At 34.7% G+C, this 24,576-nt stretch overlaps 1 protein-coding gene across 22 annotated transcripts in view; it reads right to left on the minus strand.

Moving 5' to 3' along the window:
• The window catches only part of Kmt2c (lysine methyltransferase 2C), a 271,073-nt gene that overhangs the window by 118,844 nt on the left and 127,653 nt on the right, over positions 1-24,576 (minus strand). For 21 of the 22 annotated variants that reach the window (XM_078040864.1, XM_078040869.1, XM_078040883.1 and 18 more), the window contains 3 exons: positions 13,633-13,795; positions 5,912-6,083; positions 3,946-4,060 (listed from right to left, as the gene is read on the minus strand). In XM_078040864.1, coding sequence (XP_077896990.1) covers positions 3,946-4,060; positions 5,912-6,083; positions 13,633-13,795 — 450 coding nt within the window. The remainder of the gene's footprint in view (positions 1-3,945; positions 4,061-5,911; positions 6,084-13,632; positions 13,796-24,576) is intronic. The other variant, XM_040291231.2, reaches the window with a different exon arrangement.

The following is a 24,576-nucleotide window of genomic DNA, read 5'->3' on the forward strand; positions in this document are numbered from 1 at the left end:
GTGAGCCACTGGGCTCAATCCTAAGCATTACATTTAAAAAAAAAAAAAAAGGTATAAAATAAGTTATGATTCTTTTTTAAATAGTGAAAGATAAAAAAAAATTGATAGGAAAAATTACAGTGGTTAATTTTATCAGTTTTTTCAATCAACGAGCCAAAAAACAAAGTAAAAGGATTTCTTCTAACAATGAAATAATAAATGCTTCACTTTTCAAAAGTCATTATTTCAAGTATTAAAACATTTGTTTTCCAAAACCACATCAGCTAAATTAAATTTTCTGATTAAATGTAATTAAAGTAGAAATTAACAGCACAACCATAAAAAAGAAAGATAAAGCTATTGAGTCAGGTATATATACATACATAGAAGGTTACAAATGCAATGAGTGCAACCAAAGTTATAATCAAAGGTAAGTTTATAGTCTTATATATTCTTCCTCCTTAGGAAAGAAAACGAATTACAAATAGAGACACTGTGTTAAGATAAAAATAATAAATGTACCAACCCATTAAACATAGAACTTTTTCCTTAGCCTGATTATCAAGATAACACATCACCACCTCTCATTCAACCAGGGAGGAAATGGAACTACCCGAGAAAGCAGGCCTTCTTCAGTCTGCAGGCTCCACCTCCCAGGTGGCCACACCTGAGCACAGGTACCCAGGGGCTCTTTGAATCCCAGGTGAAATGGTCTCTCTGCTCAAACGCCCCGCATTCTGACTACTGCCTAAGAGAACTCTCTGAGGACTGCCCTAGAAGGCCCAAACCCAGATTCCAGTTCCAGGTGCCAATCATCTGTCCCCCGTGGACTGCATGAAGCACAGGTGCCGGCTCCCTCAATGTCTCCTCCCACCCTGCCCCTGCACCTGCAGCTAGAGTGACCTCTTCACCAGGACTCTCTAGCCTACCTTTCCTGAAAGGATGTTTGAAAAGCAATTAAAAGGCATTCCAAAAAGGCCCAAGAGACCCTGCCCAGATGGGCACAGCACCTCCCTTCCTGCAGGCCATCACACCCTCTCCGGTCCTGCAAGGGAGGGGCAGGGTGGACCCTCCAAGCCAGTGGCAGAGCCATGGGACCCCAGCAGCCAGAGAAGCCTAACCCCAGAAGCAGCCCCAGGCCTGCAATTCCAGGTGCCATCCTCAGCATCCCACTCCACCCCCAACTCCTTGAACACTGCACCCTGGAGGATGCCAAGAAGGTAACACATGGGCCGATAAATAGAAAGGGAAAGGGAGACCTAGGGGAGATACACCCAGGGCACACTTCTGTGCAAATGGGACAAGAATGGCAGGCTGCAGGGACATCACTGACTCTGGAGATTTCAGAGATCTCGACATTTTTTCATAGAAACACTATTTAAAAATTAATATAATTTAACTGACCTTCAAGATTACTGCAATGCAAGCTGCAATGCCTGTATTTAGCATTTCTATTTATTATTCTGTTAACCCCAAATGGCTGTCAAAGACAGAAGAAATAAGCAAGTTTTCTACATAGTACTACCAAGGGAAAAGCACTACGTGTCAGAATGGCACAGGGACATGCACCCAGTAATCAGAATCATAACTCTCAGAGAAAGCAGAAGATTATGGTCCTTGTCAGTATCTACTTACAACAGTTAAGCTACAAACAGCATACCAGTAAATTATAATGAGGAACTTCTGTATTTGAGAAATAACTGGATTGATACCCCCATTTATTACAGATTTCAGTTGTGCCACCACCGTGAGTCTGGGAACAAAAGCTTTACAGAGTTTAGCAGCATTTCATTAAATTAAATGTTCAAGGACGGCTTTCTGAGGTCTTATTAACCTGAACTAGCAAAGACAGGCAGGACATCATCAATACTATTTTTATTTTAAAAACAAATACAACAGGCACTCTTCTGGGCTGGGGATGTGGCTCAGTACCACAGCATCTGCCTAGCATATGTGAGGCCCTTGGTCAAATCCTCAGCACCACAAAAATGAAAAAAGAAAAATTGTCTGTATCATCATTACAGCCAAAAAAAAAGCTTAAGCAATGAACCGGAACTGAGGAAACATCTATCATAGGGAATCTTGGCAATTTAGTTTCAAACCAAAATTAACTGTTAAATAAAATTAATATTTCTTACTTTGTATTTTCTTTGTAAATTCTATTTGACTTTCTAACATTAAGATTATAAATAACTGAAGTCAACGCGGGGGAGGGGAGTGGGACAGTATATGAATCTGGAGTCCTTAGTTTCTTTAGACCTACATTCTAATGAAATGAAAAATATTCTTAATTAGTGTAGGGAGGAAAGCCCTTCTTACACAATTAAGCATACACAGTATGGTGACACAAGGAGAAAATAGTATATTAGAATGTGATATCTACAGTTTAAGAAAGGATCTACAAATCAGTAAACTTGGACAACTTACTTAACCATTAATCCTCATCAACCTTCATTTTGAAATTTATTCATTGGCCTGTATAAATTTTAAAGGAAACACCTGGGCTACTTTTATGATTGATTTAACTTTCTAGAGAACATTCAAAGAAAGGCCACACTAAATATTGTTTCTAAATATCATCCAAGAATTTTTTTAAAAATTAGTTTTACTAATTTTTGCTGAGAGATCTGAAGGTAAACTTGAACTATTCTTATCTTCTATTTTCACTTTAAGAATTTAAATACTTTATGCTTCTGGGTAGATAACACCCTATAATCTTCTGTTGCTTACCTGGTCCTACACAAAGTATGCCCAAGTCGACAGAACTGTAAGTCTACCCACAGGGACTACAGACAGTAGTGAGAACTCAGGAAATTCCTGGGAAAGCTTAAAGTGACCAGCATGGTATTATCTCAGGGTCATACAAATGCAGATACAAAAAAACAGATGGAAGAAGAAAAAATAATTTACTGACCAAAAGAATAACAAGGAAAACTTAAAAGTAACTATAAACAGATCTTAAAAAGTGCCCCACCACAATAGAAGGTCTGGTATTTTCAGCAATAAAAACGTAGGAAAATATCTGAAGATTCTGGCCACATCTCAAAACCAAGAGAAACTTTCGACAATAAATAAAAAAATAAATATCTGAGTCACTAATCATTTATTTAAAACTACCATGGAAGAGAGAGAACCTAAAAGTTGCACATTATGATTCCAAATTCTTAATACATAAACACACACACACACACACACACTAACATAGGTACACTGTACATACAAATTAATTGTAAGGACCCTAAGAGCTAATCAATCAGAATGCAATATCTTTTACCTGGGATTACAAATTAACAAACTGTAAAATACATCTGGTTTTTCAGTTTCTTCATGGAGATACCACCTATTTCACAGGTGTCTGGGAAGATTGATAAATAATGCAAAACTAGTTTCTTTCATTAAGCACCATACTAATATTAATTGATAAGTTCACAATATTTTTAGTAGCCCTCAACTGTAAACAGCCCAAATGTTCACCAATAAAGATTTAAGTAACAACTTGGTATCTCTACCACTCAGTAATACAAAGGAATCACAACTAATATGTGCAACAAATTGGAAAAGCCTCAAAATAATTACATTGAGCCAAAAAAGCCAGATAAAATGAGAGTATACTACATGATAGCATTTGCACAAAATTGTAGACTGTGAACACCAATCTACAGTGAGCAAAAGCACACCAGTTGGGAAAACCAGAGAAGGGTGTGGATAGCCAGGAAGGCAGGTACCCAAGGGCACCAGGGAACTTTTGAAGATGATGAGAAGGTTCATTATATTGAAGATGATGATAGCTTCATGGTATATATATGTGTCAAACTAATACTTTAAATATGTGCAGTTTGTTGTATATAAGTTATACGTCAATGAAGTTTAAAGTATTTTTTAAATAGATTTGAATAGGTATCTGATTTGTCTGCTCTCTATATAAAACATACAGAGGATATTTTCTTAAAAAAATAAATAACTTACTTTGCATTTCCAGCCATTGGTTGGTACTGATTTCATAACTGGTTGAAGACAAAAAGTATGATACCCTTTGTCACACGTATCACACACTAGCATCTTGCTATCTTCTCCCGATTGTCTAAAAAATAAGATAGCATTAATGATGCCTTATCTTTAAACTTATGTTTTATAACATAAGTAATCATGAAAAGGATCAGTCCTAGAAACTGCACAGTTCATAAATACCTCAGTATCTGTTTTTGTCTCTACATAGATAATGATGAGGTAACCCCCAACCATGGGTCCCTAAAGGGCTATCTTTACTTGAAGTTCACCTGCAGTAACTTGCTTTAGTCATTTTAGGACTCCTGTAGAGGAGGAGGGGGAAGGCAAGATGAACAACCTCTCTTCTTTGTTGTTGAAATAGCTCATGCCCATTCATTTGTGGGGAAGAATTGTAACTGCTAGGTGATACTGTGTGGAAAGAATCAAATCTTGGCAGCGTGAATGGCAAAGGCACTGTTATATAATGACAGAGGTCAAATCAGACATATCTGTATTTGTATTCAGACTGCTATTCCCCAGCTGTGCAAACTGAGGCTTCAGTTGAGTTTCACATATAAAATGGGAATAATAATGAAAGAATTCTGAGAGAATTAAAATATGAGCTTAAAATGTCCATTAAGCAATAAATATTAAATGATTATGTACTAAGAAAAAAAATCTTGTCATAATTATTGAGAATTATACTTGAAAACCTAAAAGCTTTCTTTAAATATTCTTTTGCCCTAAAAATTGGGTCCCAGCCCTACCACATAATCTCTTGTCTCAATTCTTGGCAGTTAATCACTCTCAGATACTAAATTTAATTCAAGAAGAGGAGAAAAGCAAAAATGAGGAATTTAAGAAGAGTTGAAAGCAGGTCTCCAAATCAAACCTGGGGATAAGTAACAAACAGGAAAAATGGGTAAAAGCTGGCCTCCAGTTACTATTCAGTTCAAAAGACTCTAATTATAATATTGCATACTTTAACTCTTCTGCTAGGTGGAAGGATCTTAGAGAATAAGCACTCTCTTCGAGTTTTCTCATTCCTCCCAAAGAAACTGAATACAGATACAAGGTACTGAAAAATGTTTTACTTTTATTTTACCTAATTTTTACCAAAATAAGAGGGTAAGTGGTCAAATTTATTCCATATAACTCTAACATATTGATGCTAACTATCATCAGAATGAGTAACTAATAAAACTGACTGAACATGGCAATGCTGGGTATTAATTCCTTCTGGTACCAAAAATACTCAGCCTGTAAACTGCATTCTTAGATTGTTGGTGATGCTGGTAACATCCCTGATTATCTTGCTAATGGGGGGTGGGGGGGTTTCAGAGACTAGAAAAATGACCAAGATGGAATATAACAAATAGAAGAAGATAACATTTGTTATCTGCCATAACGTTTGTTTAAATGCCACACAATACTTCATTTTAGAATTATGGTACATAGAATCTACTAAAGGTAATTGTCTTTCAGATAAATATAAAGGTTTTATTAAAACAGTAATCTTAGAAGAAAGTGACCTTTCTGGAAAAGAAATTCAAACACATCACTGATTTTCCTGGCTGAACTCTAGGAAATAATTTCTCTAGTTAGAGCTTCATTTTCCTATTAAATCATCTCCCCAGATCCCCTCAAGAAAAGCTACTTTATTTTTCTAATGCTTAAATTATTAAGATCAGTCTTTTACAAATTGTTGGCATATTTAAGTTAGATTTTTAGACAACCAGGAGAATTTAAATTATTAAAATGTGTTTTGCTTAGGGTTCAAACTAATAGAAATGTTAATAAATATCTAGTCATTTAAGACACAATAAAGTCTGTTTGAATGAATATAGCTGCAATATGAACAACTTTTATATTACATAAATCTTTAGCACCTGATAGGGTCTCTCTTAAACTCAATACACACCTTTGAGTTGAAATTAAAACTTACTTGCAGTTCTGGCACACTTTGCACTCAGGACATTGCCAACCTGCCCGTTTTAATGGAGTAACCGCTATATCCAGGCACATTCCATGATAGTGCTGACCACAAGTGGTACAAAAGAACTGATCTAAGAGGTCTCCCGGGCTGTCGCACACTGCACAGTTTGCATCTTCCTTTGCTATAATTAACAGTAAAACAATGAAATTGTTGTATAAGAATTTAATACTTTTCTGACTTGACAATTTAAAATCACTTAAAGGGAATTTGCATGGTAAACTTTCAGACACTTGAAGTTATCCACACTGGACTGGCATCTAGTCAGAATGAGGTCTCAATAAAAGCATGGTAGTGAATTTAATCTAGATTTAACCACATTAAATTCAATCATTTAGTTTTGCAATGATTTGTGCCTATATCTTCTTGAGGCCACAAACATTTCTGGATTTTATTTTTCTAATACCAATGATAATGCTGGGCATTTAATTAATGGTCAATATATACTTGCTGCAATGAACTGCCCAAGGGGCAGAGGGAATGAACTGAGAGACACTGGTAGTGTAAGAATAAAGATTTTATTTGGATTAAATATATTTGAAATTTACAAAACCAGATAAAAGACAAAATTAGGTAATGTTGATATGAATTAGATTAAATGCTTCTTAAGCATAAACAAACTACTCAGGTCAAATAAGGGTTTTTTTTTAATATTGAAAAATGTCTTATGTGGGAGAACAGTAAAAACGGAAGCTACATATTCAAACATGAATGTAATTTTTCATATATTAATTCTATTCTCATCTACATTGATTTCCAGTTGTAAAAGCATTGAAGTCCATATACTTATAGACATCATATAACCATAAATGCAGACTAAAAGCTGCACTTTCTAACGATACTTTTACTGTTTAAAACAAAAACAATGTCAAGAAAAAACTGCCCTCCCCAATACACAGTTAAGCCCATGTATATATTACGATAAGAGAAGGAAAATAATGTATTCTAAAATTACTCCATTTTAGGTCATACGATTATGCCTATTTCTAACAACTATCACAAAGTGTGAGAGTCTTTTTTGCTGTTGTTTTCCCTTTTGTTGAGTTTGGTCATTCCTATCTGTTCCTCTATTAATTCTATTCTAAAAATCACTTTCACCTTCTCTCTTTCCTAGTTAAGCATCTTCAAACTGAGTGTAAATCTACCCTCTTACATGTTCCAGGAGTCAGAGAACTTTTCCTACAAAGGACTACTTGGTAAATATTTAAGCTTTTAAGCCATAGCAGTCTTCGAATACAGACATTTTTAAAAAAACAAACAAAAAAAATCCTTTAAAAATGTATATACCATTCCTAGCTCGAGGTCCTGGAATGTGGTCTGTAGGCTGGACCCTGACATACAGATCCACCATTCCCCTGAAGCTGCTATAATGTAGCTACAAAGGACTATGTGGTCACTTTTTCAACCAGGCCATTCCTACACTTAGCAACATTTGCATTATTGACCATCTCCTATTCACACCTCCCTTTTCTTGACAACCCTTTCCTGATCTCTCCTTAGGCTTTCAGTATGTTCACCTCATCTTCCTTTTTTGACTGCTGCATCTCTATAACCTCCCTAAATGCTGAAGAGTTCCCTAGACTCCACCCTGTTTCTTCCTTTCCAACTCCCTATGGTTTTCCTTTGTGGAAGGACAAAGGAAGGACACTGTGCTCCCTGATTTGCCTACAAATGAAATCTCTCCCATGTCAAAAGAAGGCTACAACTGCCAAATTTGTATTACCAGCCCCAGACTTCTGTCATTAAACCCAAACCTTTATTTTCAGTCTTACTGGAGCTCAACAGCCAGATGTTCTAAAAATAATGAAATTAAACTTACACCAATGGGTTAAAAGCAGAAACTTCAGTGTCACTGTTGATTATTAACTCCTCTGACCCAGCACACCTGAGAGACACACCAATGCTTATTTACTAAACTTTCCATATCCAACTTTCTGTTCTTATTATTTAGTTCATGTTTTGTCTTAATGATAACAGTTTCTTCAAAATGGAGTCATCCCAATTTAAGGTTCTGACCTCTCTAAAAATCATCTATACATCTAAACCACATTTTCAAAAATGTAAAATCTAATTGTCATTTACACTAAAAATCATCATTACCTCCTTTTACACCTTAAAAAAAAATCATAATTTTATAGGCTGAGCAAAAAAGCACCCCCACACCCCGCCTTCCAGCCAGATCTTGGAACTACCCGCTCGCTCCTGTTGGTGTGAGTAGTCTGTAGTGAGCATGATACAACACTATGTCCCTTTACACATTCTGTTCCCTCTGCTCAGAACTCTGTGTGCCAGGTTACAATGGCACACGCCTGTAATCCCAGCAATTCAAGAGGCTGAGGCAGGAGGATTGCTAGTTCAAAGTCAGGCTCAGCAACTTAGTGAGACCCCATCTCAAAATTTTAAAAAATACATTTTAAAAAAAAGGTTTGGGGATATATCTCAGAGGTTAACACACTCCTAGGTTCAATCCCTAGTACTAAATTATTCAAAAAACAAATAAACAAACAAAAAAAGAAAACACCTTTGTGCCCATTCCAGAGAGGCCTTCAAAACTCTGCTGTAAATACCTGTGTTCACACCTAAATGGTTGTTGTTCCCCCATATGCCTACAAGAAAGTTTTGCTGTACTAGCCATTAAAGACAGCCCAAAGCTGGGAACACTTGAAGGACAGGAATGTTTCTTTTTCCGTTCTGTATCTCCAACTGCATAAATTAAATCTTATTAAATGCATTTTATTTAAATGAAGGTCTTCCTTCTACAATCACTTTTAAATAGCTCTTTAATTGTCAGACATTTAAAATAAATCATGGATTTAAAAGGGGAAGTTCACACATGATAGAAGGACATAAGAGGATAAATTATTTTTCTTAATACTAAGATAGAATTATGTACATTTAAAAATTGATCTTTGATTTTTGCCTACTCTAAACTTTTAGAAATTGTGGAAAGCACATGAATAATTATCAGATACTTGGTTTGCCTTATTAATAATTTTGCAGGAACACTGTCTAAAATATTTCCATAAAACTTCCTAGAGTTTGCTACTCCATCACTTCAACTTGCCATTACAGCAACTAGTCATAGCAGCTCCTGAGCAACTGACATACTAGTCCACACTGAGATGTGTAGTGAATGTAAAATGCATACTGAATGCAGGCTTAGCAGGAAAAAAAAGTCAAGTGTCTCAAAATTTTTATATTAATTACATGTTGAAATACTAATATTTTTATATATTTGGTTAGATAAAACATACTACAAAATTTCAAATACTTTTCACTTAATAGCTTGCTTGAATTATATTTCTATTTCACAGAACCATTCTATACTCACAAACCCCGTCTGAAACAAGAGTGTTCCCACTTTTTATTCTATAATGATTCCCAGCAATTCCTCAATGACAATCCTGTTGTGTTATTTGACTTCTACAGATTACTGATAATAAACCAAAGAAAAACATCAATGTGATGCATCTAATACAAATATATTTACCATTTGTTACATACATAACAATAACAGAAAAAAGTACTATGTGAAAGTATGAGGTAGGTTCCAACCTACTCCCCAGCCAGGGAACAGTATGTGCAGAAATACTAAAACCACTTTTTGGAGGTTATGTATAAGATGATGCAACTATGTAGCTGTCATGTCATGTCAGAAGTATGTGTACATGTACATGCATATACATCTGCAAACCAGAGACATTAAAATTGAAGCAATCATCAAACAACTAAGTGAAATTTTTCTATAAGCAGTTGCAAAAGCAGATTGAAAGGTTAGAAGATCATTAGAGAGGGCAAAAGTAAAGCTCAAGTCAATGATCACAATCTTTACTACTTATTAATAAATACTGACTACTAAATTGAACTACTCTACTCATCAGTGAAGGTGAAGAACATCGGAACATACACCAAAGTAGGCAGGAAAGTGCCACAAAGGCACAAGATGAAGAAGTTGAAGAAAATAAGGGCACAAGGTTCTTTTGACAAGAGAAAAGTGAAAGAAACAGAAGGATAATCTGTACAGAAAGTCATTTCCTAAGTGACAACTGTGAAAGAGATAAAAGGAAAAAGACAAAAACATTAATCTCAGGTGAGAAGGAAGCTTATCACGGACTGAAACCCACTCAGATTGGAAGGTGCTTGAGAAAGTCAAACAGGCACATAGAATAGAAGCACTGGTAGAGAGCAAGATTTCAGCCGCCATGGGGAAGAATCACCGTCAGGCTAGACCAGCACAGCCTTCTTGTTCCATCAACTCCGCAACACACTCATCATCTGCCAGTTTTGTTCACTGGAAGGACACTGTGCTTCGTGATTTGCCTACAAATGAAATCTCTACATAGAAAAGGTGGTTCATAGATATCATCCAAAGAGGTGGGCTCATGCAGGTGGCAGGCAGTTAGGAAAAAAGTCCAGGGGCTGACAGAACATGGGCAAAACAGAATAGTATCAGGACTTCAAGAAACACTAGCGAGGGAAGAAAGGCTGGAGTCAAACCTAGTGATGAAGCAAATTCACTAGGGAGGAGAGAGTGGATTGGGAGACCATATTTCCCACATTTAACCTCTGAAAAGCCTTCTCACTGCAGACAGTTAAATGCAAATCCCTTTAGTCTGTGTTCACCTTGACATGATCTCTTCTAACCACTTAGCAGGCTACTACAATGGCTATTAGGTGTCTGTCCACGAATCACACCAGGCTCATTCCTCAAAGCCTGTGTAGCAGTTTTCTCCCTGCTTGGAATGTTCTCTCCTTGGTCTTTCATGGCTGGCTCCTTGCCATCCAACTTGCCTACTATGAAAGTTTATCTGGCTAAATTTCCTAGATGGATATTCAGCATAAACTTTCTAGACATAATTAGCATATCCTTTGCATCATGATGTTGCAAGGATAATGTTGGAGCCATGACCAGCCACTTCTGCAGGAGAGAGCTCCCTAAAAGGAAAACATTGGCTTGCTCACAGATAATCTTTCTAAGGAGAAACCTCATACATGTTCCATCATCTGCATGAAAATGTTTTTGATAGATTTTTCTATTTTCATAAACAGAAGTGTCAATCTTATTCCTAACTCAGCCAACTATCACAGTACATTTTTCTGCACTTAATCAGCAACACGAAAAGTGTGCACTCAATAAAAATTATTCTTCTCACATCAAGTCTTAACTAAAGAGTTAAAATAACTATCTTTTGGTAAAGCAATTAATTTAAACAAGGCACAATGCTGTATGATTCCATTAATTACTATCATTTACCACACATAATGACACTGATATCAAGATATCCCCATTTTAAAAACATAAAAGTTAACTATCTTATGCCATGACCTACAATTAAGTAGCTAGCAATATTTATGAAGGATTTTACAGAGGCAGAAATACACTCTATCTGCAATTTTATCTAAACTATATCCTTAAATTAAGACATGTGGCCAGAAATCTGTATATTTAGACTGCATTCTTTAAGATCCCTAAGGAGGGCTGGGTTATGGTTCAGTGGTAGACCACTTGCCTAGCACATGTGAGGCACTGGGTTCGATTCTCAGCACCATATAAAAATTAATTAATTAATTAGTTAGTTAGTTAAAGGTATAGTGTCCATCTACAACCTAAAAAATATGTATATATATATTTTTTAAAAATCCATAAGGAATAGAACTTACTCACAATTGGGCACTGGTTTTATACCACTGGCTCAGTTTGAGGGCAGTTGTAGGAAACAACCCTGCAGGATTTGTTTATACTGCCAGACAGTTAAAACTTTAAGACAATTTTTCAATATCAAGTGAATCTTGTCATATACACTGAGAATCAGATAAATGTTCTTATTTCCTCCTTTGTGTTAACTTATAGAAATTTGTGTTTTACATCTAAAACGAATCTATTTCTTTGGCTCGGGTCCTAGCTCCCTGGTAGAGTGCTCACCTAGCATGTGCAAGACCCTGCATTGGATCCTCAGCACAACATTAAAATAAATAAATAAAATAAAACGTAGTATCCATGTATAACTTAAATAAATAAATAGACCATTTCTTTTGGGTATCAGGCTTAGCAATACCTTCATAGTTATTAAATTTGTATTTCACATGGCCAAATATGCTTACTTCATGTTAGTTTTATTTTATTGTACAGTTCATCTATTTTAATCTCCATGAGTCTATTTTGGAACAAGGCATAATACCACTAATTTTGATGTATCTTATAGCTATAAATTGCCAGCATAAACCTTTCACCATCTGCATGAAAAATGATGGCAAATAAGCTCACCTCAGTTCTTAACAGTTCATTATTTTACAAACTGATTTATGATCACTAACATGTAACTGAGGGCATATACTATAGAATGTTGTTGTCAGCAGAAAGCAGTACTCCTATCAATTAATGAAATCTCTAACATTAGAGCCATATTCATATACAGGTTTGCACACTGTTTACCAAGGTCTATAGTATAACTGAATCCAAAACACTGAATAAAATTCAGATTATTACATACAGAAAAGCAATTTTTATCTGTGGGCAAGTGTATTATACCACCCAAAATATAATGATGTATATCCTCACTGAAATAATTCACTACTTTTAAATACCCATAACAGTTGTTGTACATGAATATTCTATCTCTCTCAGATGTAATGGTAAGTAATCCAAAATATTTTTAAAACTTTATTTATAAGTACTTTATTTATAAGCTTAAATATGATTTGGAATTTTAGTATGCCTTATCCATAACGTTCACCTGTATAGTTGGTAAGAGCACATGATTATATATGTGGACACAAAATTGGAACTGAAGATGAAATTATGGTACAAAATGAAGATAAAAAGTAAAGATTATATAGTCTAATTGTACTTGAAATTACTTTATGTTAAGCCTGAAATAGTATATATGATTCATAAACCTGGAAAAGACAGAGGGGAAAGCTTTTATCAAAACACTGGTAAGGAATGAATAAAAGATAACAAGTAAGTAAGAAGTGACATAATAAAAGACTGAATAAAACATCATGGAGATTTTACAATGAGTATGGAAATTCAATGTTCTAGGGGAAAAGATCCCACATGCTTATTGGAAATCCATATAGTGAAAAACCAGAAAAGTCAAATATTTAACATTTTCACTGAATTCTAAAACATTATTGGAAAAAGAAATTAAAAAAAAAAAAAGACCACTGCAGATTACAGATACCCAAGACTGACGAATCACAAACAGGCACAACGAGCTTCCTATCACAACTCCCAAGGCTACACAGCTCCCACAAATTTATGAAGTACTGGACGCTCCCACACCAGACATCCTCAGAGAACGCCAGAGAGATCTGGCTTTGAACTCCCCCCACTGCACAGTGTTCTGTGGGTAAAGACACTGATTACCATTTAACCTTTTAATAAACTGCTGTACAGCACATATTCGAAATACTATACTCAGTATGTTTTTCTATGGTTTAATTTTTTTTAAAAAGCAAGAATATAAAAGCTCTCTTTAAATTTTTGAGGAAATAGCCTTTTGGAATTAATTTCTATGAAATTGTTAACAAATTTCCCCCAAGGACCTATTGCAAAGATCCCTCAGACTACCAGGATTATGTACAAGTAGAATAACATGGAGGGAATGTACAGTGTCATTGTAAGTAAACACACTGAAAGAAGTTTAAAAATACATCTGTCATAAACTTACATCTTTCAGGAGCTTGGTCAATGTGTTCTGGACAAAGAAGGAAAAAGTGGCTGAAGTCCTGAAAGGTGCCGGCTCCTGCAGCACAGGGATAATGGTACATCTGGGTACATTTCTCTTCACAGCATTTGATACTGGCTCCAAGGTGCTTACAAAATGCACATCGCTGGAGGGGAAAAGGGAGAGAAGTCTCATTAGAAAACCTTAAAAAGCAACATTCAAATGTAGGTATAAGGAAGGTATTTTAAAAAGTTATTTGTATCATACTAGTAAAACAATTTGTACCTGTGAATAAAGGACCAGTTAAAAATAATAAAACCTAAGGTGCTCAACCGAGTGCTTGTCATATCACCAACTCATCCTTCCATTCAAATTAGAAAGCTGGCATTTCAATTTTTCCTATTTTGTCAAAAATGTACAACTAAAGATTTAAAAGACAAATAGTCTAATAGTATAATTTAAAAGGCAGGTATGTAGTTGAGGGTTATTTTAACAGTTTTAAACCCAACCAAAACAGATAATAGGAGTATATCATTTTTAAGATCTATCATTATTATTATTATTATTATTATAAAATTCAAAGTAAAATAATCTAATCAATGAATAAATAATCACTGGGGCACAACTATATGATTAAAGATACATATAAAGGGCTGGAGATGTAGCTCAATGCTAGAGTGCTTGCCTAGTATGCTTACAACCCTGGGTTCCAACCCCAAGAATCCCAAGGGAGATAAAAGTGGGGACATAAAAATCCAGATACTTCACTGTAGCAATTAGTTTTTGATTTCTTTACCACAGCTGGGAGTGTGATGGGAAATTAATTCATCTGGGTATATCTTTCCCCATTCCCACACTGGTCTGCCTCCACTTTCTTGCAAGATATGGAAAGCAACGTAAAAAGTCTCCACAAACACCAGGGGGAGTAGAGGGCCAATGAGTGTACATTGTGGGGAGAAATTACCCACAATGCTGCATTTGCTTATTCAGTTTTGTCTCTGAACAATTAATGAACTCTTCCTCATCCACCTAAGCCTACTTGGGAGTCTTTTCACAATTGTCTTTTATTTTATGAAACATTGGTGAGTGGCTCTAAAACCTCTTTCTACGGAGACACCTAAATGTCCCATGCACCATGCTGTTTCACATTCACGCCACCACATGGTAATTCTATCTTTTTTCACCCTAGTCCAAAATCCTTGAGTAAGGTACCAGATTATACTGTCTTTGCATCCACTGCACCAGGAATGCTCCTTGACACAGAAAGGCCCTGATGAACAGGTGTTCACACTCACACACACTGAATAGATACCACCCTGGCAATCCTATTCCTACACGTGACTCACCAAACAACTGAAACCTTACATAACAAAAATAGGTAGATTCTGTGAGCATAATGATGAGTATTCTCACATGCTAATGCACTGATTCTACAATGTTAATCAGGGAATGTGAGATTTTTAAATATTTTCAATCTTCCATGTAAATTTGTAAATAAACATGTAAATAAACCATCATATACTACCAAACTCTTCTGCTTTATTATCAATCCACTGTACTAAACAACATAAGAAAGCTTAGAGACTCTTGGTTTGTCTTCTGTACATTTTGATTTCGAATTAATAGACCAGTAAAACTTGTAAATAACTCAAGTTTTAGTTATATTCATCACATTTTAATTTTATATTATGTTCACATGTCCAGACTAGTACATATTTCACTTCTATTTTCTACTTAGCATTACTACATTAAAAAAGAAAATAAAGCCTTATTTCTCTGATTAAAGCATAACAACCAGTTTTTTTTTTCCCCAAAATGGGCTGTTTTATGATGCAACCTTCCAAGGCACCTAAATATGTCTGGAATATTAATAAATCCTAGAGTTGACAAGAATAATAACATCAAGGTCCAGAGAAGTCAAGAAAATGCTGAAAGAAGAAAATACAGTCAATCTGCTGAGAAAATTTTCTGATAACACATTAACATAAACTAATTTCTCCTAAATGGTAAAAAAATATAGGGGTTCTTATTGGCACGATGTAGATAAGTCTTTTTCACTAAAAATAACTTTGACAAATCAGATATAATAAGTTTTACTTAAGTATATGTAAGGAAAAAATAATGTAAATTGATCCTTAGCCCAACACCTACATTATTTTAGAAACACTAATATGTTCTCTTAGTCAGGCCTTCAAAGAAAAATATCACATGACATTAGCTAAACTATTATGAAAAGTGCTGGAATTTATCCAACATACTCATTTACATCATCACAGAAAGATTTCAGGAGATAGTGGGGAGGAAATAAAGCACTAAGAGCATATAAGTGAACCCTTAAAACCCATCTGTTCCAACGGCCCAGCTGAGGACACCTGGCATTCAGAGAGTACAGACACTACACATACCGGCTGGGAAGGATCTTCCTGTACCAAAAAAATATATCTGTAAAAATTACAGAAAATACCAAAGAATGAATTTCCACTGGGATCTTCTGTAATGTTGGCACTTATACACTTGTCAGAAATCAAATAATTCATGAAATAAATAACAATTATAAAACTAACATTTAGGGAGAATGAGTATAAGGTAAATAGACCTTAAGTAATGTTATCAACTAAATGATGAATTTAAGACAATATTTTAAAGTCTAGATAGTACTTTATTCTTTTCTAACTCTGTCCAATCATTAAAGAAAACAAAAGGGGGTTGGGGTTGTAGCTCAGTGGTAGAGCACTTGCCTCGAATGCGTGAGGCACTGGGTTTAATCCTCAGCACCACATAAAAATGAATAAATAAAGATTTGTGTCCATCTACAACTAAAACAATATTTTTTTAAAAAAGAAAACAAAAGGGAGGAGATATGAAAAAGTAGTGTTATGCTTTACATTAATCCAAAAACATACTTTTAAAAATCTCAGTGAGAACTCCTATTACCCATTATAAGAATGAGTCTGAGGGGCTGGGGTTGTAGCTCAGTGGTAGAGTGCTCCCTTCGCACATGGGAGGCACTGGGTTTGACCCTCAGCACTACATGAAAATAAAATAAAGGTACTGTGTTCATGGACAACTAAAAAAAAAAAAAAAAAAAAAAAGTTCTTTTTTTTTTTTTTTTTTAAAAGCATGAGTCTGAGGATCTTCCTAAACTCTAGACCAAAATGAAGACTTCTCCAAACAAATCTTTAATACAAAACATACCAAAAAAATTTTCAGAGATTAAATTTTCATCATGAAACTACAATAAAAGATTATTCCATTTCAACAAGAACAATGGTTTTAGACTAGGTGTTCTAAGAAACATAAAGTTACTAAACTTTTCACATTCCAAAACTGTTTTTAAAGTTCACCAATCATTTCTTATTATTAGTCACTGGGATTCTTGTAACAAAGAACAAAGATGGCAAGTGAGAGGAGAAGATATGATGACATGGAACACTAATCCAGAAGGTCAAAATCTATTTAATAGAAATGCCAGAAAGAGGGGAGAGGCATAATCATAGAAATTGTCCTAGAAGCAAAATTTTGAAATATCTAATACTAAAAACATTTATTAAGGATAATCTCCACTTAACAGAAGAGAAACCTAAAATATAAAATGTCTTCATATCAATTCCACTGACCTCTGAACCCAAACCAAAGTCTCCAGGCTTAGTTAGTCTCCATCATAATTCCTCCCAAAATTCCCTAAAGACCAGCTTCAAATTACAAAGTCCCATTACCAATAAAACCCAGTAATTGGGCAAATTTTTAACATAAGGATAAAGAGAAATTTGGGGAAGCCAAATAGATCATTTCCAAAGCAAAACAAAATTAGGCATTAGCAATATTAAATTAAAAGGAGAAGAAGTAGAGTACCTTTAAAGGTATACAAGAAAAATTATTTGAAACTAAAGTTTTGATGGCTGTTAAGATAACATTCAACTCCATGAAAAATAAATGTACACAGGTTAAATTCCCTATTAAAAGAAATGAACATTCAAAACATACTTAATATACTCACACACTTTATACCTAAACACATACACATTTTTATGTGTATATGTATATAGATACACATGAGGAACATGACACACTATACGAACAGCTGTGGATAAAGATAGACAAATACTATAAAAAACTGAAGGTATAGCAATATTTGGTGTAAAGAAAATAGAATTCTCAAACTAAAAAGCAGCAAACATATCAAAAATAATACTAAGTATTACAGTGTCAATTCAGAAGAATAATTCAATAAAGTTTCTAAACCTCATAAATTTTTTGGCACATAAAAAGTGAAGAAAAGAGAAATACATGCATAAATTAGACTTTACCATCTCTCTCAAGTTACTAAGTAGATGTAAAACAAAGAATTTAATAGAAAGCTTGACTTAAGCTCACATAAAGATACATACAAATCTTTATTCCAAAATGAGAGCAGCTCACAGTACAGAAATTGCCTAGTATGCATGAGGCCCTGGGTTGGATCCTCGAAAGACACAGACACACAGATACACATGCACTTGCTCATGTGTGTGCATACATGCATTCCCCCACCACTTTCATTCTATTCAAATGTACATAAAATTTTCAAAAAATTCATACAGGATCTATATGGCCCCCACCCCTTTCATTCTATTCACATGTACATAAAATTTTCAAAAAATTCATACAGGATCTAAATGTCCACATACACAAACAGTAGGTATTTCCTATGCTATATGCAATAAAAGCAAATATATCCTTCAATCTACAATAAGAATAAAACATTCAAAATGTAAGGATAAACTCCCAAGTTCCCAAATCTATTAAAAAATTTTAAACTCCTGTCTACATAATAGCAGACTTTTTAAAATAAAAAGCGTGTGTTGTATTTGAATGATTAAGAAATCACAAAATCTTTTGAGATGTGGCAAATATGGTATTCAGAGGAATAATATAACTTGGAAATTGTGAAACTTTAAGACTAAAAAAATGAAACTATAGCTAAAAATTAAAGCCAGTAAAAAAATCAGCATTCAGTGTGTAAGATCTGCCATCTAAGGAAATAAGCTACACTAATAGTATGTCTAGGGAAACCTTATTACTGAGATTCAGGTGTTTTAGTCTATCAAAAGCAAAAATTTTACATTAAAAACTGAAATAAACCAATTAAAATAAAAGTCAAATTATCAAATAATTAATTGTACGAGCAGGCCTGAAGTAAAATTTGGGGAGGGGGCCTCTTCTGCCCAGAATTCAAACCCCAGCACCCCCCAACTCCCCAAATTTTACTTCAGGAATAGATATAGAGGGCTGGGGATATAGCTCAATTGGTAGTATGCTTACCTCCCATGCAGCAGAAGACCCTGAGTTCAATCCCCAGCAAAACACACACACACACACACACACACACACACACACACACACACAGTGGCTTCATAGGAATAGATGTAGGTATTAAATAGACATAGGTGTTAAAGGCAAATTCTATTAATTAGCTATAACCCTATGATTAGCTTTAATTCTACCACTGAGCTACATTCTCAACCCATTTTTATTTTTTGAGACAAGTTCTTGCCAAGATACCCAGGCAGGCCTCAAACTCACAATCCCCCTGCCTCACTCAGCCTCCTCAGTGACTATAATTAGAGCTATGGACCACCTCGTGGGGCAATAATGAATATTTTGATAATTTACTGTTATTGTTGTTTTGACCCAGTTAATTATTCCAATTTTTACACTACTAAACACACATTTCCAATTGAAGCATTCGCTTTAAAAAGTAACCTAAAATACCCAGGTGAGGTGGCACACACCTGTAGTCCCAGGGGTTTGGGAGGCTGAGGCAGGAAGATTGCAAGTTCAAAGCCAGACTAAGCAACTTAGCTATACCCTGTCTCTAAATAAAACACACACACAAAAGGCTGGGAGTGTGGTTCAGTGGTTGAGTGCCCCTGGGTTCAATCCCTGGAACCAAAATAAATAAATAGATAAGTAAATAAAAACGAAGAAAACGAAGAACAGGATTTTCTCTTGCTGATATCTTTCCTTTCTCACTATCCTCCTGGTTGCTTTCACAGCAGTCTTTCTAAAGAATCCCAATTTTGGATTGGATCCAAACTCCTCAATTTGTAATTTTTGGTAGGCACACCACCAAACCCCACCCCCACCAAGATTTCCCACCCTAATCCAGAGACTCAGGTGAGATATTTGTCAGAGGTAACATTATAACACATGACAAAGGGATTTTGCAGTTGTGATTAAGGTTACTAATCAACTAACTGAAATAATCGAAAGGGATATTTGTCGGTCACACAATTCTCCAACTAATAGTACAAAAAGGAAGTGAAGGAAATTCAGGATGAGTGAAAAATTTAATACATTGCTGGTATCCTTGAAGACACAAGGAGCTAAGAGTGAGTGACCCAGCAAGGGATGGAGGACTTGGTCCTAAACTGCACAGCTAAATCCCTCCATACCAGAAGGGTTCTAGGGGAGGGCTTGGGCAGAGCCCCCAACCAGCCAAATCTTGATTTGAACCTTGAAAGGCTAGACCAAGAACACAGTTAGGCCTGTGCTGACTTATGACCTAAGGTAATAGATGCCTTTGAAAGCCTTTATGTTTTCAGTAATCTGTTAGGCAACAAGAGATAACAAACAGCATGTCAAGACCCCCCCCCCCATGCTTGGCCCTCCTCTGCCAGATCACTGTTACAGACTTTTTAACAGCACACTTATATTACACAATGTCTTACTCAACACCATGAAGTTAAAAGGGTATTTTAAACTTCTGCTTGAAAATGAAGCAGAATCTCAGATTTCCACAAGATAATACAGAAGAGATTAGCATTCCAAGCCCACAAATGTGCCCTCTACTGAGTCCAAGAAATAGTAATTTTTCTATTTGCAACAATATATTGAAGTAAACCTGAATACAAGCCCCAAACAGCAATAATCTTTACTATAATTAAATAAAAATGAGTAAAACTGACTATATAAAAATTTTAAACGTTCATATGGTAAAGCCACACACATCTCAGAGAAATTGAAATGTCAAAATATAAAAATAACAACTTTCTATTTCAATTACAAATATTCTGGATACAGAACAACAAATTTTACATTATAAAAATAAGTACAATTTAAAAATAGACAATGATACCTTCTAGAAGTTCATAATTTAAAGAGAGGCACAAAGTTGGCCAATGAAATGTGATTAACATACAGATTTAGTGAGCACTATTATTGCAAGCAACTAGGCCAAGCACTCTATAAGAACTACCTTATTCAAGTCTAACTACCATCATGTTGGGTAGTTATCATTATTTCTCATTTTATAAATGGAGCACAGAGGTTAAACTCTTGTCCTAGCTCACAGAGCCAGGAGGTAAACAGGAATAGATATAGATATTAAAGAAAACTCCATTAACTAGATATGACTATATGATTATGTAACTATGAAATACTTAATCATAAAGCATAGACAGAGGCAGGCCAAGCAAAGTGCTGTAGTGATGATGGTGCCCACCCTGGAGTCAGGACAAATGACCCAATGGACGCAGGATGAAATTTCCAGGGTGTTCCTGCTGTTTCGAGGTCCCAGTTCAGCTTATAGGTATTGACCCTTTGGGGTGTTCTTACAAAAGTACACTTATTTATTGGTGAAATTTGCTGCTTACGTAGTATTCTTCAGTAAGAAGTTTTCCAAAAAACTAAGAATTTCAGATAAAGAGTCACCTTATAACAGAAAATATCTGCCTTTTTCTTTCTCACATGAAATTCTGTATTAATACCAGCAACTCTATCTGATGTTTCCCTACTGGGAAACTGATGGGTTAGGATTTTTTATTCTTCTCAAGTAACTTGTATTCAGATGATTTTAACTGGGAAAACCATTCAGATAAAATCACTATAAATAGATTCCGAGTTATCTGTCCTTAGCAAAAAAAAAAAAAAAAGAAAAAGAAAAAAAAACCCACATAATTACCATAAGAACTGATTTTGTTGTTGTTATTACTTAAAGTACCAAATCAAGAATATTATTGTGAGAATTTATTTTGTTTGGAAGTTGGGGTTTTTTAAGTTAACACATTAATTTAAGTAAGAAATACAGGTGTACAACTGTAATACCAGCTACTCATACGGCTATAAAGCAAGAGAAACAAAAGTTTGAAGCCAGTCTGAGTTATTTAGTGAGACTCTGTCTCAAAAAAAAAAAAAAAAAAAAAGATAATGCTCAGAGGTAAGGGGCTTGACTAGATTGTGCAGAGCACCAAGTTCAATCCCCAGAACTTTAAAAAAAAAAAAATTCATATAAGTTTAATATGATTTTAAAGTTAATAAGAAAACAGCACATATTTTTAAAAAGGTAGAAACATCAAAAACAGGGACAGAATTTTAAAAGCTTTCATATGAGGACGAATAAATACAGATATCATAAGTCAACTGGATACATTAAAAACATGTCCTATAAAGAGAGATAGAACTACATTCTTTTTAGTTCAAAACATTGGTGTAGTTTTACTTCAAATTTAAAAGGAAAGTATGCTCATCTTAAAGATTTCAACAATAGTACAAGAACTTCTGTTCTTACAATAGTATACTAGTAAAAAATAACATGAGATATTGGCACATGCAATGCCACATAGAGCTGACTGTGGTCAAATTAAACACTTGTAGAACAACTTGAGTGGACAAATTGTTCATGTCTTCCACCTACGTAATCAAAAGTAACAGAGCAGACCCCAAAATACTATGTTCCAAATAAGAAATAGGGATGACCATCATCACAAGGTAATAGAATAAGAACATCAATGCTGTAAAATCCACACAATTACAACAGCCACATGATGTGCCAAGAGCTCACAAAAATCACAGGAGTAACAAGTGATTTTCACATTACCAGATTCAACATGAACACAAAAAGCAACAATAGCAAATGTTGTTCTTGCTCTAAATATTTAATATTTAATAGTTGTTTTGGATTACTTTTAGATGATGCAAAATACTATTCCTTCGTTCTTTTAATGACTTTTTCAGTTACAATAATTAACTGAAACTCAAAGAAAAGACATTATAGTCTGAGTATAGGATAAAACTTTATAAAGAAATGTGATAAAGGACTACTGAATTAAAATGAAAAACATCAATATGAAGTCATGATTTTGAAAAAATATATTTTTGTCAGTATGATCTTGATATAAGAACAGACAAATATATGCATGGAACAGAATGGAGAATACAGAAATAGACTCACCATTCTATATTCAAATAATTTTTGATAAAGGAGCCAAGATAAATCAAGAGAATATATAATTTTTGAGGATTATGCTGGAAAAAGATAATATCCATGTGAAAAATAAAAAGGTCTTTGACCTTAAATCTCATATTCAAATACATATTAATTTGACATAAAGGTAACTGGAGATAAAGATTTATTAGTAAGGAATGAAAAGTATGATCCCAAACAGGAAAAATAAAGAACCAAAAAATTCACAAGAAGCAAACTTAATCAGCATTAAATCCATTTCCATAAATACCACTGAGAAAATTTTTTGATTAGGCAAAAATATTTGTAAAATACATCTTTAATAAATTATTTCTATGAAAAATATATAAAGAACACTAACAATTCAATAATAAAATGACAAAATTCAATTGCCAGGGAGGATATAACAGAAAAAAAAATATTTGAAGAGACACCTCACCAAAAATACACAAATAAAAAATAAATACATAATAAGATGCTCAATTTCATTAGTCATCAAGGACTGCAAAATCAAACCCATAATAAAGTATCTCTAACACCAAGCAGATGGCTAAAATTTAGAAACACTGACAATATCCAGCGCTGGCAACAATGTACAGCAATTGGAAGTCTCAGATCTTGCTGAGGGGATGGAAAAGTATACAGACACTCTTTTTTAAGAAATGTGAAACTATTTTCCAAAGTTAAGCATATATTTCCAAAAAATCAGCAATTCCAGTCCTAGGTATTTACCCAAGAAGCCTGAAAAGATATACCTAGATGAAGAATGTTGCATAAATGGCCGTAACAGTTTTATAAATACTAGCCAAAAACTGGAAGTAACTTAGCTGTCAACTGGTAAATGGACAAATCTCAAAACCATTATGCTAAGTAAATAAGCCAGACAGAAAAAAAAATTATACACTGGAAAATTCCATTCATATATCAAGCCTAGAAAAGGCAGAACTATACAGAGTACAACAGATGGTGATTTCCAAGAGCTGGAGTGGTGAGGAACGGACATCCCAGGGTCTTGAGAGAATTTATGGAGTGCTATGGTTTGCATGAGTTGAGAGTTGAGTGTGTCCAAGGTGTTGAGAGCTTGGTACCTAGTACCCAATACGGAGGTTTTGAGAAGTGGTAAAACTTTTAAGAGATGGGCCCTGGCAGGAAATCACAGAACTAACTCTTCCCCTTGCTCTGGCTTCCTGTCTGTCCATTGCAGTGTGCCTTTCACTATGAGATGATGCAGCCAAGCTGGCTCTCCTTCAAACTGACAGCCTCTTTTGTTTAGAACTCACCAGCCTCCGGCATTTCGATAGCAATGATAACGGCTAATATATACGATGATGAAAATACTCTTTAAAAAATTCTCACTGTGAGGACAGTTACATGACTGTATATTTGTCAGAACACATTTAATAATAATGTTAAATACTTTAATATAAGAATGTATTGAAATACATTTACTAACTAGGTAATGACAGAGGAGCCAACACCAGAATATCTTTCCTGAAGATAAAATTTATCCAATTAAAAAAAAAATCTAACTACTTGAAGTCACTTGGGAATAATCAAGAGCGTAGTGTGCAGTGGGAAGATGGATATTTGACATTTGAAAGAAGGAAAGACCACTGGCTAAGACTTGTATTTAGACAGATTTGCAGCTGAAGACAATCCCTAAGTGTTCACTTGAGGAACTAGTGGTACTACTGATATGACAGATAAGGTTCAACATGCCAGAA

This window comes from Ictidomys tridecemlineatus, chromosome 2 (genome assembly GCF_052094955.1).
Source record: "Ictidomys tridecemlineatus isolate mIctTri1 chromosome 2, mIctTri1.hap1, whole genome shotgun sequence".
Taxonomy (NCBI): Eukaryota; Metazoa; Chordata; class Mammalia; order Rodentia; family Sciuridae; genus Ictidomys; species Ictidomys tridecemlineatus.